The sequence below is a fragment of the Centruroides sculpturatus genome, unplaced genomic scaffold (genome assembly GCF_000671375.1).
Source record: "Centruroides sculpturatus isolate CEXI.00-Female unplaced genomic scaffold, Cexi_2.0 scaffold765, whole genome shotgun sequence".
Classification (NCBI taxonomy): Eukaryota; Metazoa; Arthropoda; class Arachnida; order Scorpiones; family Buthidae; genus Centruroides; species Centruroides sculpturatus.
The window spans coordinates 261,455-280,836 of NW_019384996.1; the positions used below are offsets into that span (position 1 = coordinate 261,455).

A 19,382-nucleotide genomic window follows, 5' to 3' on the forward strand; every position below is an offset into this window, starting at 1 on the left:
TGTAATGTTTTTACTGCATAAATTTATATGTAAGTAAACTCAATAAATTTATTATATAAAGCAGATTTTTCAGCTAAAATGACAAAAAATCATTAAACTTTTATAATATATCAACATCATTTAAAAATTCTTTGCAATAGAAAGTACTGTATTGTACAGTAGAACATACTTAAATTTAAAAAGATTTTCAATATATATATATATATATTACACATTATTCGGACGTTAGAGGAAAGACATGTTAAAAATTATACAACGCGAAGAAAGTTAACAAAAATATAACATTAAAAATCATCATAGTATGTAAATAAAATAAAATATTGATAAATGATAACAGAAGTATAATAATTGAAATTTACGAAAAAATTAATTTTGTAAACCAAAAACTAACATGCGATTTAGAAAAACTTACGGCCATTAAAAGAACAAAGCTGAAAATTTTAAAATAAAAATTACAAAAGGTTGATTAGGAAACTAACAGAACTTTTGAAGGTTACAAGAAAAAAATTAACTAGAAAATTATAAAGTTAATACATAATAAACGTAATATACAAAAAAAAGAAGAAAAACAAAAACACAACAAAACTATTTGCCTTTTAAATAAATATCTGCAAAGTCAATTCTATCTTGCTTGTTAGCCTGTTTTATTGTAATTATTTAGAAATTTTAGTGATAAAAAAATTGATTTTTCGATAAAATGTTTGAAATTTATTTTTTATAATTTGTGTGAATTTTGAAGTTATGTTTCTGTCGATTATGCGTGTGAAATTAATGCAATAAATACTGGGGTAATAAATTTTAACTTTATAAAATAATTACTTACAAAACTGGCAAAATTGAAACATTTATAAATGGAAAAAAAATGAGTTATATGATTTAACTAGTGGGTTTAAGCCCGACTCCTAAGGGTGGTAGAGAGAAATGTCCTGAATTAAGAAAGGGCTATTAGCAAATGAAAATAATTTAGTTGTCAGACTAGGTGCCAAATATTTGTAATAGGAAGTCGAACGTATCTCCATTAAAGAAACATGCCGCTCTTCTATACAAACAAGATTATATAAAATGCCTATTGTCATCATATTGTTAACAATGATACAGTATGTCTATTGGATAATCACTTACCGTTGATTCTGCATCTATTGCAGAACAAGAGGGTACTCCGATAGGATCAGAACGAGGTGTTTGAGTCACTCCGGATGTTGCTGTCAGATGTGAGAGAGATGTAGCTGCTGTTGCGACGGCTGCTGGATGAGTGATAGCGCTCAATCCACCGTCAAACATAGGAAGGAACATTAATCCTTGTGATGTTACCGTTGCTGGGAGAGTCGAGAGGGATTTGGCTGCCACTTCAGCCATGTACTGTCCGTTAATACGGTTCTAAAAAGAGGTAGTTTTAAAGAAAATTCAGATAGGGAATTCTGAGTTTAATTTCATATTCATTGTTTGTTTTTGTCACGCCATTTCGTTTTCAGTCATAGCTTAATCTTCGTTATTTATGATTTTAAATAATCGAGTCGATATTTTGCATCACGTGTTTCGGGTTATATTCGAAATGCTTTCAAGGATCATCCAAAAGATATTAACTGTATACATTGCTAAGATTTTACGTAATAATTATTCTTTTTAACATTTTTTATCTTCCAAGTTATATTCAACAAATGAAAAATAATGTTAAGGAATCGAAATTAAAAATTCGGTCCAAGACACTCCAAAATATGCTAATCGGTTAGAAAAATAATACATAATCCGTATTTCCTGTGTTCTATAGTAATTGTTATAATAAGTATAGAACTACATATACATTTCATTCGTTTACTTCCTTTTCAAAGTAAATTGATTTAATGTTAAAATTGATAATTTATAGAAAAGAAAACTATCTCAAAAGGACGATAAAAGATTGTCAAACATTTTAAAAGAGTGCCACAACAAATTAATGGGAAGTAACAAGAAGCCATAAACAATATAACATAAATATTTCGTCGACCACTCAAGTTACTAACTGCTAGGCTATTTGGGGACATGCACTGGACTTTGGCTACTTCTGCCGAATGATTCCCGAAATATTTATTTTGCAAGACTATTTTAGAAGAAAAAAAAAAAGTAAACAGCATTTAACTTCATAAAACTACACAAAAATGTTCTTAAATTTTTCGTTTGAAAGAAATATTTATACAGTTACTAACTATAAATTTCTTAAATCTAAATGTAATATTTTATTTTGCGAATAGAAGTTAAGAAATTATCGATTTTTAACAAAATGATTTCTGAAATTATTCTAAACTAAGCATGAAATTTATTTTATAAACGTAGAATATAAATTTTATTCTTTTGTTTGCCTTACAATATTTTGTTGTTAAAAATTAGAATTATTTGTACAATATCATAACTAACGAATAAAGATAATAATTTTAAAATAAATTAAATCGCTATTATAAATAAGATTAAGTATTTGCGTCCATATTAACCAATGAAAGTAGATAACACCAATTTTATTTTTAGTGTCATTCGAATACATTTATCAGATTTCACATGCTTATTAGATGTATTCTTATCTACTTATTATATTTTTATCTGTTAATGCACACTTGATAAATAAATATTTATTGTTAACTTTTATTAAAAAACAGTTAATATTAGTTTTAAAATAATAAAATATTTTAATTTGTGAATAATTTTCTAAAATATTTATAGTTCTATTTAATGTAAGTTTTATATTTTTCTAATTATTAATATTTATAAACTTATAAAAATCATTAAAATTTAAAAAAAATCATTGCTATTTTTATACGCTTGATTTATATGTAACCAATATCACAGGCGATGTGCTTTTATTTTAATTCTGAAGAATTGAATTTCATTTTATTTTTATGCGTTATGTCTACAGGTTTCGAATCCAAATGAACACTTAATANATGCAAATGTTTTTAATTATCATCATCTATATATACTACCTAATAGTATATGGTATTTTTGAACAAGCCTACTACATCTATAAACTATTATACTATATCTTCATTATTAATAAGCTGAAAACCATCATCGCTTATTAAATCTCGAGATTCGTCCTATAATTAACTACTAAACTCAACTTGTTACGCTTTTTAGGAACGAGCAAAAGTTATTAAAGTTTTTTCTGATTCGATTCGAATGTTAGCTATCAATTTTTTGTCAAAAGATAATTTTACTTATAACTTAAAATACTTTTCAAGTCCAATTTATATAAAATCGATAAGTAACTTACATAGTTTCTTTTAAAATTTTACAATAAATATTATACTTCTATTATTTAATATCTGGTTGTAATATATCGTAACTATTCCTCTATATTAAAATAATAAAATTTCTTTTATGGTTAAAATATTTGTTTATATTAGAAAATTTTATCGTTACCTTTATCATCCTCTAATAGAATGATTACTTGTTTATTTACATTAATTCACACAGAAGATTGTTTTAACTCTTTTTACTATTTGATTCCTTAATTCAAAGATTGATTTGTTTAGCGTTTGGATTAATACAGTATTAGATAATTATTACTTTTATTATTTGCAATTTGTCCGAGACATTCTTGCTATTTTACGATTTTAAAAATCTTCGGCATTCTCCTTTGGATGGTTTCACATGGAAGAACTTAATCAACTCGATCACAGAACTATTCAAACAATTTGATAGTCTTACTTATAAGTTACATATGTCGAACAATAATTGAAAACTTACTATCTCTAAATTACTACTATATATGTATATTTCGAAATCATTTCTCTACTGTTGCCTACAGGCTTAAAAATTATAACAAATTTCAATAAATTTATATATAATACACAGATTTTTTATAAAGAGAAAGCTATAAACATCTACAATCTATTACACAACTAGACTAAAGGGCAAATTTTATAAATTGACTTTAAAAGAAATACTTTTAATAGTATAATTATTAAAAATTTTAAAATTAAATAGTATTTTACTTGCTTTTTGTTCTGTCAAAATTAGAAAAATTAAGAAAGAAAACTATAATAACCTCCCCTCGATCCTCTTTATACGGCTTTTTGCTATAACGACCTGATTTTATAGCTCAGTTTCGATTTACGGCTTAAAAAGTTTCGATATGCGGAAAATAATAATACTGTAATAATAATAATACAGTACAGGCATTTATTAATGCAGGCACGTCGCCCATCTACCACACCTGTTAAAGCACAGTAAATATGCCATTTTTTGATATTTTATTGTAACAAAGTAATTGTTTATATTATATTTTATTCTTTATTTATTATATATTTTATTACAAAACAAAAAATAGATATGATTTCAACATAAATAAAAAACAAAACTAACTGACAACATTGTAGCGCGATATTAATAAAGTTAGCTTTGGTTTCGGTTTTGACTGCTTGAATTTGGAATTCTTACATACAGACAGATACATGACATTAAGTGATTTACATAATAACAGTCATTTGGCTTAAGCATTTCTTTTCGTGTGTATGTTGTTGCGTGTGATTTGCAGTGTAGTTTAAAAAACATCCAGCAACAGTATAAACCTTAGACCATGTGTCGTGTGTAGTGAAGTTTGTTTCTGCTTGCATTTCAGCTTAAAAACTTAGAAACATCACTGGTGTGCATTACGTCTTTAATATATTTTCTAATTATTTTGCTCTGTCCATTAATTACTGCATTTCTTTTAAATAAAATAATAAAAATCATTTTCAACTAAAAATTTCTGATTTTTCACATTTTTCTGTTAAATTGTCAAAAAAATAAACTCAGTTCTCAAAATAATTTTAGGATCAAGAAATTCTTTTCGAGGCATCGTCTATTTTTTGACAGTTATAGTTTCAGAATAAGATGAAAAAATAAACTAAATATGATAATCAAGATATTACGGTTAAGACTTAAATTTGTCTAAATTTTTGATTCCGTAAATTTAAAAGCAAATCGCTTCGTTATATGACGAGAGAGAAAACTTTATGCTTATTACGAAAGTAATCTCAAAAAGTAGCTTAATTCATCCCCACTTGACACTTACTATCAGAACTTGGAATGTTTGCTCAGAAGTTGTCTTACAGGCTCGTAGACATTTATTTTGCTTTCATCTGTAATGCTAACATACGCGGTACACAATGGCTCGTTAAACGATAGCCGTAATAAATTTTTAGGGAAATGCTTTAAAAGCGAATTAGAATTAAATGAAAATGGTAAAGTAGTCATTAATCTACGAGACATTAAACAGTAGGCTATAATGTGGCAAATATCAAGCAGGAAATAACGAGCCACGTTTTTTTAGTCTACATATTCGTTTTGATTCGGTTCTTAACGAAAATGTTTCTATTTTACATCAAATAAATGGTAATGAATAACTCTTTCGTCGGAGGGGGAAAAAATAATTTTATTTAAATTTGTCTAAATTTGAATGTTGGAAATCGTGAAATGATTACCGTTACGTTTAGCTTATTTTAATAAACATATTGTAAATCTACAGTTCTTAGGAAATAAAGGTATTTTCGTAAGACTAAAATTACGTGAGAAAACTGTGGGGTTAAATTATTCCGTAGTGTACTTTTATCAAACGAAAGTTCTTCATGTGTACAATGTGTACGTATGGATAATAATTGATATATGAATTTTTAAGTATTTTATCTTATAAGTTTTATATTTAATGGAAAATTCTTTTAGGAATTAAGCGCAGACCAACCTGAAGATCTTGAAGCTTCTGTTGCTGCTCCAAAAATTGTTCTTGCTGCCTTTTCTCGTGTTGACGATGAACGTTCGTTGCGTCTTCTTGACTTATATCTCCCTGTAATTAAAATTTAATTAATTAATTAACAAATTCTTGTTATTTTTAATGTCAGTTTAGTTGAAATAAATAATATAATATAATATAATTTGATAATATAATATTTAATACTTAGTTGAAATATTACCAAGTATATTACTAATTACGTATTATCAAAATATTAATTATACATTTATAATTAATATAAACTTTTGAAATGATGATATAAATTTAATATTAAAATGAACATTTTAAATTACTTATATCAAAATGAATATACTGTATTTTAATAAAAACGTTTATAACACTTCACCTATTTCCAAATAAAAAATTATAGGTTTGTATCTATAATTACTTCCCTTTAAGCATATTAAAAACTTTTAATAATACTGATTTAAAGAAAATGCATGTAGCTTGTACAGTACCTGTACATAAATTATATTTATATAGGCTATAATTGTAAGTTCTCTAACAATAAAAGTATACTTAAAATATGTAACGAATTAACTATATACGAATGATCTTATATACAGAGAATCTATTTATCAATATTTGTACTTATATATGCATTTGTATTCTATATTTGTTTAAAATATAATATATATTCTGTCATAAATTAATATTAAAAGTTATTAAAGTAGATGTTGAAAATTTTTTAAATAAAAAAGTCTAAAAATTTATAAATCGATTTATGGATATTTTTAAATATAATCAATCTAAATAGACCTAATTTATTCTATTTTACTACCTAACATATTAAATGAAGGTGATTTATATATAATAAAAGTAAAATGATATTTATAAGATGATAAAAAATAAAATTCTGAAGTTAATTCATTGTAGTTATTTTAAATTATAAGCAAATTTTTAGTATTTAATTCGTTGAAGACTTAACAATAATAAATAAAATAAATATATATATAATATTTTGTTTGCTTAACTTCAAAGTATTTTATCGAATACAAAAATATACATTTAACAATTAACCTAAATATATACAACACAAATAATAAAGGCACGATCTAAATTTTGTTTGTATAGTTTCTCGACCACAGACCGTAAAGTAAGAAGAAATAAGGACGTTAACTCGAAGTAAAAAACAGTGTAACAATCAGACCACACGTTGAATTCAGTGAAGATGAAACGGTCAATTGCAGAAGGGGAGCAGAGGGTGAACATAAACCATGCCATCTGGAGACCCGATGGCGGTCGCGCCAACACGTGCTTTATAAAAGAAAACAAAGGAATCTTTTGTATTGAATATCGTCACATGACATGATCTTTCCCGGAAGTGTTTCAGAAATATTACATATTACTGAAAGAGCTTAACAATGCCCGCATATGCTAGTTTAAGGGTTAGATACTTTCTATGAATTATCTGTATAAACAATACTTATCGGAAAGCTTTTCTAAAAAGTATAGTATTAAGTTGCAAATAATTACTAAATAACTTAGTTATTTGTTGTTTAAAATAAAAATAAGTAAATTAATTTTAATCTTTTTTATTAAAGATTAAAATTATATAGTTTTTACGATTGTTTTAACACGATCAATTTAATATAAAACAACGAGACAATATAGCATAAACATACCTTTCAATCATATAGGCTATAAGGCACTATCGAGATGGTCTTTTGTTTATTCAGTAAAAACTGGTAAAGATAACTCCCGATAAATATGATTTTTTAATTTGAAACAAACTCTTTCTTATTTTCGTTAACATTTTAAATACAAATGATATAAAGTAGAAATTTTATTTTATAAAAATAATTTCCTGTTAGATTATTAACTAATTCTACATAGCCAATCGCTATAAAGTATCAGGTTCTCATGATTAAAGTTGATTTTTTTTAATTTAAATGACCATGCCGTACCAAATACCAAATACAGTATAATGAAAGAAGAAATGATCCCTACGAGAATAGCTAACGCCTTTCCTAAAATTATAACTGCTGTATTAACAGATTGATTACCGGCATTTCCATTAAGATTCTCGATTACCTCTATATAAATCGTAAGCTTTACGGAGAAAAATAAGAAACGAACAATGGTTTATTATTTTTGCTTACTCTAGATTGAATATCGCTGCTGCACAAGAAGAAAAATGATAAAATTAATTCTTTTAGTTCTTTGTAGTTGCTTGCTAATTTAAATATTTTATGATTTTTCTCGCTGAAGAAAATTAGTTATTTGCATTTGCTTTTTTTAATTTTATTGTGATCCTTTTATTTATTCACTGCTTATTTAGCTGTACAATAAATATTTAAAAACATACTTTAAAAAGATTTATTATTTAATTATCAATCCACTCTTCGGTAAAAGTATGAATTTCCTCTTCGTAATCATTAGAAAAAACTTAAATTTTATAGAATTATTATTAAATTCACTTTTAGTCAGAGTAACACATCTTGAGTTTGAAACATTACGTGTAAATTAATCATAAAAAAAAAAACTTATGTAGTCTAATGCTGTGGAATGAAAATATACCGTTTGCACAAGCTACAAACCACAATATTAATTAAGCTTTGAATAATTTAAATTAGAAATTTAAAATTTTGAGCGAAATTAAATTGTAAAAATATACGAAAATAAAAAGTTTTGATAAATTTAAATAAGTATTTACATCAGCATTTTTAAATAATAGTAAACTTTAGTATGGCCGTATCTAATACTAAATAAAACATGTTGTTAAGATAACATTGACTTAGAATAAAAACAGGAACGTCAGGATAGATATGAATTTGTTTATAGTATATAAATATATAATGAATATCCGACAAAGTTTACTTAAAACAAATCTGAAGAATTCGTTTACGCATTTTCATGATTAAAAAGATCAAAATTTGTTTACCAAACCTGCGAATAAACATACACCTGTAGTTTATATACACGTAATTTTATTGATAAATAATCAGTCTTGAAAGAAATTTTAAATATTTATTTTCTATTTCTTAAACTTTTTTGAATTCAATTAATTCTACGGCTTTAGATTATTAATATTATAAAAGCAGAAGTGTAAATAACTACGCGTATTAATACTTCTGTTTTTATTATACGTTTGTGTGTACGTGTATGTAGGTGTGTGTATGTGTTCCAACGTGCGTCTACGTATATATATACGGATTGGTTGTAATAATGATACTGTATAGGCCTATATATATATGTACAGTACTGTACTGTACAGTACATCGTTTATATATGTCGTCATCTGTTCAGCCTGTTTATTATAGATTTAGATCTTTATAAATGAATATTTTAAATTTATTAGATATTGTTTGCTTAGTGATTGACTGAAATGGTTTTTAACATTAACTTTTTATTGATATCTAAATCAAAACTCTTATTTTGATATTATAAGCAAAAAAGGCTCATCTGGGAAAAATCGATACATCTAAAGCCTACCTAAATACGTTAGGTACGTATATAAATAAACCTGACTTCTCATACTTATTAAGAAAATTTTTAGAGTCGTTTTAATATACTAGTATTAAAAATAACTTTTCGAATAATACACCTATTATTTATAGAAGAAACAAGGTTAGGAATGTAGATCGAGGTTCGCTCTCGAATCCAGTTTGTATAAATCATAAAATAAAAAGTTTTAAATATAGGTCAAACAGAATGAAAGAAGACATTAGATATTCCTTCATATTTAACACATTGTTTACACATGCCATTAGTTTCGGTCCTTGTTTATTTATATTACCTTGAACTGCTAAGTTTCCACTTTCTTGAGGATTAACTCATGCAAACTACTAACAGAATCGAAGTTATAAAATATTTATTTACAAAGGCGAGTTCTAACAGCCAGAAATTATGTTTCTAATACTGTAATTGGAAGACAGCACGAATAAGCATTTAATTTTTGTTACTGAAAAACAGGAATATTTCTTAAAATACGATCTCGAAAATCTCACTAATAAATAACTTTTTAAATGTGTTAAACGAAGCAATTTTTGCTTTTTTCTTTCGATAAAGAATATTTCTAAGTTCTTATTTTTTTAAATTCGAATTTAGCATCAATTTTGCTAATTAAAAATTAGAAACATGATTTTCTAATACTTCGACTTCTTGATAATATATCTAGGTTCTTCACAACATTTTTTAAAAAGTAAATTACAGATTTTTACCAACTACACTACAACAAAGAGATTATCCGTTTCTGTTTAGACATTTGAAAGTTTTAGGTCATCAGAAGTCAGATTCTGAAATGGGAATGACAGTGTACCCATCTGTTTCACGAAAGATATTGTTTGCAGTGTAAATGATGCATAACTCTGGGTATGTAGTTACTTTTAAGTAACAGGGATCAAGACCTACAGTTACCAGATTGTCCCTAAAGTCTATATATCTTCCTCTGTCTGAACTGACTGTGTCACTTGATATTCCCAGATGGCTTCACTTCCTGTCAAACGAGGCATAGCTATAGGTGCATTGTCATAACCTTATAATCAATAATAGAAATATTATATAAAGCGCACAAAGAAAGTAAATGGCACAAGGATACGAATTTGTTATTCTTTATTAGTCACAGTTATACTCTTATTTATTTTTTCTTCTTTTTTTTTAAAACAATAAATACGGACTTGTTAAATAAGCAATAAAATACAGAATATATAACTAGAAAATAAATCAATATTGATTGCGTTTTTAATAAAATAATTTAATTTGTGAATAATTTTCTAAAATATTTATAGTTCTATTTAATGTAAGTTTTATATTTTTCTAATTATTAATATTTATAAACTTATAAAAATCATTAAAATTTAAAAAAAATCATTGCTATTTTTATACGCTTGATTTATATGTAACCAATATCACAGGCGATGTGCTTTTATTTTAATTCTGAAGAATTGAATTTCATTTTATTTTTATGCGTTATGTCTACAGGTTTCGAATCCAAATGAACACTTAATACGAAAGTAACATTTGTTTTACTTAACTTTTTTCATGTGTGACACGTGCATTGAATATCATCTTCAATTTAGCTATAAGATGAATTTTAAAAAATCATTTATTTTGGGTCATTAAAACTCTTGTAGATTCCATTTCTATTTCCACCAATAGATAAACTATTCCGATGACATACGGCATAGATTGGACAAAAACAAGAAACTGTTCTGCTTCTTTAAGCTTAGATCAGTTTTCATATACTAATGAGCATGGATTCCTCAGGCAAGCAATGATATTTTATCTGTTCAGCTAAAAAAAGATCGTACTATGTGTCGATTCATAAATGAATAACTATTCTTAAAGCTAATTTGATCTTATTCTGCTTTAAATACACGATAATGAACTTTTATTTGATTTTACATTGGTTCAATTACATTTTACAGTTCGTTAACATACAAATATTAAAAGATATATAGTATTTAAAATCGCTATTTTTGAAATATTAATAAAATAACAAAGAAAATTTTTATTCTCTTTTAAACCGGGATAAATAAAACTTACTTATGGGCTTTATTTTCTAATTAAATCTTTGAAAAACAAAATCATTTTGAGTTTCTATTAACAGCACCGAAAAAACAAAGTTATCTGCCGATCGAATACTCTCCTCTACGTTTGGATATCTTTATTACTTATAAATAAAATTTAAAAATTTACACTCTGTAAAAGAAAATGATTTAAAAAATTATAATGTTGAGAAAACTTATTAAATAATTACAACTTATTCAACCTAGACTAATATTTTGCGGACGTAATTAAAATTATTTTTGTTTATTACATATAATATTCAATATCTGAACACAAGAAAATTATGTAAACTGTAACAAGCGTTATAACAATTTTGTTTCGTTGTTTTGATATAAATATTAGTATAACTATACGACTAAATTTTTCATCTCCGCGACGTTGAAAGAAAAATATTTAAAATGTCCCATGTTTAAAAATAGAATTGAAAAATTTAGAAAGAAATGACCTAGCAATGACCTAACTAGAAAGATAGAAGAAATTAAAGTCTTCTCTCAATAGCGTAAAGAAATTTCGTGTAAAAAACAGATAATAATTCTTTTTAGAAATATATCTTTTGTGACTTTTATGCGCTAATATCAATATTTTCAATTCTTCATCAGAATTATTTTGAAACTTTTTATAAATGAATAAAAATTTTATCCTTTCTTTCTGTTAATATCGTAACAAAATTATCATCGTGTGAATTAATTTGATTTACATGTTGATACGACTCCACTATTAGAATGTAATTCAAATAAAACAGCATCTCGTATCAAATTATTATAATATTAAATAAATACTAACATATGAAGTGTTGTTTTAAAAAAGTTTAAAATGTTATATTTATTATTTTGGAATGTTTTATTAAGTTTAATATTAATGAATTTTGTATCATTATTTATTTTAAATGACGACTGCCTAATAAATGCTACAAACTTGCATTTTTATTTAAATTAATCAAACAATACATCTCAATAATTTCAAAAAAGCTATTATTAATTTGACGGACAGAAAACATTGCTAATGAATGTCTCTTGCCCATCAAGTTGCAAATTCGAATCTCATTTCAGGCGGAAATACTTGTTTACTTGTTTTAATTATAAAAATACGTCAGAGAAAATAATTTGTGCGATCGTTGGTGCTCGACGTCGTCTGTAATCAAAATTAAATTAAAATATTTGAATTGGATACTTTATTATATTATTACGGTTGTCTAGGCCTAGCAATAGAGGCATCAAGGAATAAAAATATAAAAAGTTTCCTAAAATAATTGATTATCAAAATGTTAATATAATGAACAAGATTAGATTTTGCATGCGTAAGAATCTAAAAGAAACATATTCGGCTGTAGAATCTGAAACTACTCTGTAGAAGAGAAGAAATGCAGGAAATGTCACGCCAGGAAGAGTATATTAGATTAAATCCAACACGAAGTAGTTGAAACTTCAAGAAGTAGTAGATTAGAAGAGAACATCTCTTTCTGGTGTATAAGCGATAGTGACAAATGAGAAAGCCATGCAGTGCACAAAGATACTTATACAGCACTAAGAGGAATGTGATCCTTCTGCCAACGAATTCACTCAGGATCATCATTTACGCGATAAGCCTAACGACAAGAACGTCAGGAAAAAGTGACCGTTTGAGATTAAGTAGCATCCGGAGAGATAAATCCGAGTGTGAAATCATTACTAGATAATCCAGAAGGGATTTGTGATGCTTCTTTCTGGCAAGATGCGATTCGGACCGGAAGCTGTGGCCAGAACGGTTCGGCTTTTATTAAAGCAGAGAACCACCTATTGTCCTTGGGTACATTCGATAATGTCAAACACCGCGTGTCTCTATCAGCACATTAGCGAGCGACAACCCCGGGGAATTGAGTGGCGGAGGCGTCCCGAGCCAATCAATTATGTGGAATCCGTCCGTGTCAACACAACCACAGGTGACTAGCGGGTGCACGTGTCAACAGATGGCTCTGCCTGCAACTCGCACGCTCTGCAAAGCAGATTTGCGGTTACATCAATGAATGTGACAGGTAATGAGTGCAACTGATCAATGCTGTCGTTATTGATGTGAAGCTGGGCGTGGTTATAATAACTGCAGTCGATGACTGACAAGGCAGAAAGCAGTCGTCTTCGTTTTTTTCATTATTATTCTTTTCTTTCACTCTTGGGAATCATGAACGGGAATGATGTTTGCCTGTTTTTTAATTAGATCTGGGAGACGTCCTGTTGACATAGAATACTGTCGAATGACGCTAACAATATAAATTATTTATTGTTATGCCGGTTATAACAAAACGATTGAATCCCATTTAGTCACTAAAATAGCATACGCGCGTGCACACACCAAAGCAGAAATTAATAAAAACCTATTTAGATTAGTTTTAGAAATTTGTACTTCAATGCAGCTCTCTTAGAGCAGAATAATCCTTTAGTAGATAAAAATCCTTATGCAACTCCGTCTTGTTGATTAGCCGTCATCTCTTTAAGTTTGTTCGTTATCCCAAAAGACGACTGCTTCTGTAAAGATGCTGAACGTTAACAATGTTTCCTACCTTTATGCAAATATGTTAAATTAATAATGCGAATCGATCATACGTTTTACCGAAAATAACTTTACTTTAAAGAAATTGTGAATGTAACAAAAGGAAGGCAAATATACGCTAGGGAAATAAAGTTTTGTGGCCATTCAATAGACTAGAGTAAGTACGAAAAGTATTTATTTTCTTGTCTGTTTATTTGTAATTGTTATCTATTTATTTATTTTAAACTTGGATAAATATTTATAATTGCAAGCGTTACATCAATATGTTGGAGGTATATTATATTATACGTAAATTTGTTATTTTTGTTTTGCTGTTTCATAAAAGTAGCGAAGAATTGATATAAAAAATTTGGATCTTTAAGTAAGCACGCTAATGATAAATATTGCTAGCTATTGTTAGTCAAGACAAAACAAAACACGAAATTTAAATTTAAAAAAAGAATTCAGCTATTCAACATCGAATCCACATTACAAACTACATTAGATATTTATTTCTGACACTAAGTTTCGATTTGAACTACTAATTGAAAGATAAAAGAAAAAGAATTAAAATTTAAAAATATTAAAAGTATATTCTATCTGTTAAGAAGATAAATAGAAAAAATTACTTGCTGATAAGAAATACGTTTAATGAACAATCGAAATTATTAAATATTGTTATAAAATTAAAGTTAAGTAAACTTGAAACTGAAGTCATTTTGTGTATATCTGTCTTAAATAACATTAAGACTGGTCCGTAAAATCTCGTTTTTTACACAGAATATAAATACTTGTTTGCAATAATAATAATGAGATTTTCTCTTGACAAATTGAATAAAAGTATACATTTTTATAGTTATTATGTTAAGAGAATAAAATGCAAAATAATGTAAAATAATTTCTTTATAATGCTTTTAAAACTTAAAACTATTTTGTTTCGTTTGAAAATTTATAACAAATTGTTAATTTGTCAAAAATATCTAACTTAATTTCCGTCATCTTATCTTTCAAAACATCAGTGAAATGTGAGATCATCGATTAATTTCATATAAATTCATAAATTTTTTCAGAAACGTAAAAAGTTCTTAAAATTAAATTTTAAATTATATTTTTATCAATGGATAGTTGGCATAGTATACATTTTATAAAACGTGTTTTGTATAATTTAAGTTTATTAAGAGAAATGAACAAAAATATTTTAAGAATAAATTATTTTAATTACTTCTTAAAATCGTCTATTCGTCTTTCTTTAAAGATTTTATTCCAATCGCTTATTTAATCAATGAAAACAATGAAAATAAATTATTTGTATTGATTTTTATGAGCATTTTTTCCAGTTTGTCTTAGTCGCATTACGGTTAAATTGACTTCTCGCAGAAGTATTTAAAGTTTCTATGCATTTAAGATGCAGCGGAATCTGAAAAAAAGACCGGTAAAATCAGTGAAAACAATTATTTTTTAATAATTCATTACTGTTTTTAAACTAAGCTAAACTAAACCGATGATGGCGAACAATTTTGGAAAAATTAAATAAGGAGCTGACTAGGTTATTAAAATCTTAATACATGATAGTAAATATCAGCATGATGAAGACTAATATAACATACAGTGTTAATGAAATACAGAAATAAAAGTATTTTTGAAAAATATTTATATATGTTAATTACATTTATTATGTAGATCTATTGTAATATCGAGGATGATAACGATTATATATATATCAGAATAAAATTAATATATATAGGCCTATATTATATTCTGCCCACAAATTCGTTGATATCATATCAAAAGAATTCGCAACTGTTTTAAGACTTAAATCTTTTAAACTAGAAGTGACATGTTTTGGCATAATCGACCTCTTCAGAGTAATATCTATACTTCAAGTACTTTTGTTGCCTTCAAGCTTACGATAATACAAACAGAAAAACATTTGATATGGGACACAATTATCTTACAAGTAACTGTAAACATTTTATCGACAATCACAGTTCTCATCAGTCATGCACCATTTTTCGAAACTCGTTGCCAAAATGTAGACAATTCTAAGACGGGGTGTTCCGTATACAATAGTATAACATCCTCCATCAAACTCTGGTAGTGGATTTATATTAACTACACTTCACTGGCCAAAAATGTTTGCAAAATGTAACAATAAATATCTCTTTTAACACAAAATTTACCATTTTAGCCCATTAACAAGCTAAAGTCTGTTATACACCACAAATTTGTGTAAATATATGTTATGTAAGCTTTTAGTAAATTATCGAAAATGAAAAGATGATAATTAATTTTTAGTTTAAAATGATTTAGATAATAAACTGTAAGTAAATTGGATTTAAATATCCAGTTTATTGTAATTGCTAATTCAAAACATACAACCTTCATAATAAAGAGTTTCTACAGTGTGATCGAAATTATAATTTCATTTTAAAATTATTTATCGTAATTTCGAATCGAAATATATTTAATACGTTTTGAAAGCTGATACTTAATAATATAATTACATAAAGTAGAATAATAGGAATGAAGCAAATGGATTGTTTTTTTTTTTACAATTTGACTTCACATAAGTCTATTAAATTTAAATTTCTCCAAAATCGTATGCATATAACTACGATATCTTCTAAAAGGAATCACTTGTGAATATTTTGATACAGAGTTAATTATTTAAATGCTCTTTCTATTGCTTTTGATAATATACAATTGTTATAATTCGAAAATAATTTCTTTGTCCTTCTGTTCAATATATGTTCCAAAAATAGTTCTTTTTAAATCAGTTATTAGACACCTGTTATAATTTGTAAAAGAATATATCGACTAGACGTTTTGTAATCTTCGATTCCCTTAAGAACCCTCCAGGATCTAGCTACTTCGATGAGCAATTAGACTTCTTTCACTTCGAATAGTAGGGGCATTTGTAAGCAACATGTTACAATGTTTCAAAACCTGTACTTTCGTTAGTGACTATCACACGTGATATAACGAACAATAGAACCATTATTTTACAGTCGTGCCAGTTTTGAATGCAGTTTTAAATCACTGATATTTTTTCTTTCTTTCTAATATGATCCATCTTTTCGTTCATATTCGAGAAAAATTCATCTAATCACTTTTAATGCAAATCTATAAATGTAATAATTGAATAGACAGCAAATAATTATTATATCTTATTTAAATATTTCTTTCTTTATTCTTAAAGAACAGCTTATCAAATTAATTTGAAATTTTTAACATCCGATGGTGCCGACAAATTTTGATTATTTAGGATAGTCATATAGAAAATTATTAATTATATAATAATTTGTGTTATATAAATTATTGATTATAATCTTAAACTATTTAGTTTCTATTTTAATTCTAAAGATAAATTAGTTCTCAATTAATATTAATTTATAAGCATTTATAGGTCAATATTATAGTAACACACAGTAATTCCTCAACTCGATTTCTATATATATAAAAATTTGGATAGGTACGGTATAAAAATAATGAGAATTGATTTTAAATAACATAATAGTAACTTAAATTATTCGGATTTTATAAAACAAAATAAAGTTTTATTTTATATAAGCATTGAAAATCATAATATGCAAATGACTATGATAATGAATTCAATAAACTGAGATGATAATCAACATTATTCTTATTTTTAACAATATATTTATTCGAAATATTTCTAAAGTTTATTCATACTTTAAAAAATAACAGTAATATGCATTATATATTTGATGCATTTTGGTTATAATGCTTATTTTAAGGTATTGAATTGTATATAAATCTAAAAGCTAAATATTCAAGAGTAAAACGTAATCTTATCAAATATGGAATTATTGAAAACCTTTTATATTAAGCTTAGTTTTAATACATAAATAGCCTTAATTATCCCTATTTATAATAATAATAATAATATTTATTGTAATAAAGGCGAACCTTGTTAGAGGAGGAGTGACTTATCTCCTTGTTAACTTAGTAGAAATGAAATTACAAGGTTCTATTTTATATCAACTTTTTTTTTATTTCACTTACAAACAAAAAATTTTAAAAATTACTTACTCTTAAAGGCCTTATATTTTGGTTTTTACAGCTATTTTATTCATTTCACGTGCTTATACTTATTTATAAGTAATCCTTATTTATTGATGGTAGTTAATTAACATAAAAATATTCAAGATGTAATAATTTGATAACATGTATTTTAAGCTCAACATTATATATTTTCATAAATATAAAACAATTTATTCACATATATATTTTATTTTAGTTATATTTTAAAAGTATCCATCTCCTCCTATATTATAACCGTATTTGTAATTAAGTTAAATATGTACATATCTAATTAATTATGCATTAAATAAAAACTAATTAGATAAATCGTTATAAAACAAATACTGAGATGTATCAGATATAAATTAAAATCACTGTATTGTCGACAGATGGCGCCACAGATAATTTTTAATATTTTTTTCTGAAGAATTAATGGTATTTTAATTATTCAAATTGATACTCGTCACTCGTATTAGTATCAAGTATTAATTGTTTAATACAATTAATGCTATATAAAAAAATTCGAAAGTAATTGCTACGTAGTGATTCGCTATGCGAATTTCTAAAATACAGTATAGCCGAGTTAAGTAAAAAAAAATAATCACTCAGTTTATGTTACAAGCTATATAGAAGCTGTCCAAAGCAACATTCATCGTATGATCGCAAACCGAGTCGACAGTTTACCTGAAATATGAGTTTTCTGGTTGACCACCGTTGACCAATGACATCCACCACCAGTTCTTAGTGGTTTGTGTCCAAATGATACAATTTCAACGTTACACCACGAGTTAATAAAAGCCTATTAATATTTTAAAAAGTAAAATTACATAATCTATTTTTTAAATCGACAAGATTGTTAAAAAAAAGAGCGATTAAAATGATTTAAATTCGTTTTATAGAACAAAGAGTTTTGTATTTCTATTAATAATCAAAATATCTCAATAGAATTTCTCCTTTTGTTTTGAAATTATTATTGAATATGTTTAATACTTTGGCGTTGACAATTCTGTCGTTTATAAAATAAATTAGTTATATTTTGTTTTAAAAATTGAATCCATAAAAATTAAAATGATTAAGCTTATTCATAAATTGCAATCTTTCGGAAATATATGCTTTGTTAATGAGTATTCTTGAATTACTATTAATTATTAAATAAATATATTAATAAAACCTTTAATGGGATTTAAACTACAATATAACTACATTTTAATCATATGATATAAAAATCAGCAAATCCCGGCAATTTTTAAAATTTAACGGAAACCAAATATTTGAAGGTTGTCAGTCAAGCATCTATTATTCCTGTTTTTTGTCACGTAACGAAAATATTTTAAAGAAGAATAAATATAAATTGTTTAAAATATAATAATTTACTTAATATTTTTAATTTATATGTGTAATGAATGTTGCTTATCATTTAAAGTAGTTTATAAGTGAGTGCGATAACTATTTTGTTAGTAATAGAAAATTAATTCGATATTTTATAAATATATTGTATAATCTGTAGGAAAAAGTTATTAGAATAAATTAAAAAGAAATGCTTTAGCTATAAAGTTGCATTATAACTTAATATGTCTGTAGACCT

General features: G+C 26.0%; 1 protein-coding gene across 2 annotated transcripts in view; it reads right to left on the reverse strand.

The window, feature by feature from the left end:
• LOC111633133 (transcription factor Sox-13-like) overlaps positions 1–19,382 on the reverse strand; it is a 126,866-nt gene that overhangs the window by 11,209 nt on the left and 96,275 nt on the right. Inside the window, exons 4-5 of one of the 2 annotated variants that reach the window (XM_023377665.1) lie at positions 5,693–5,794; positions 1,123–1,377 (exon numbers count right to left, since the gene is read on the reverse strand). In XM_023377665.1, coding sequence (XP_023233433.1) covers positions 1,123–1,377; positions 5,693–5,794 — 357 coding nt within the window. The remainder of the gene's footprint in view (positions 1–1,122; positions 1,378–5,692; positions 5,795–19,382) is intronic. The other variant, XM_023377666.1, reaches the window with a different exon arrangement.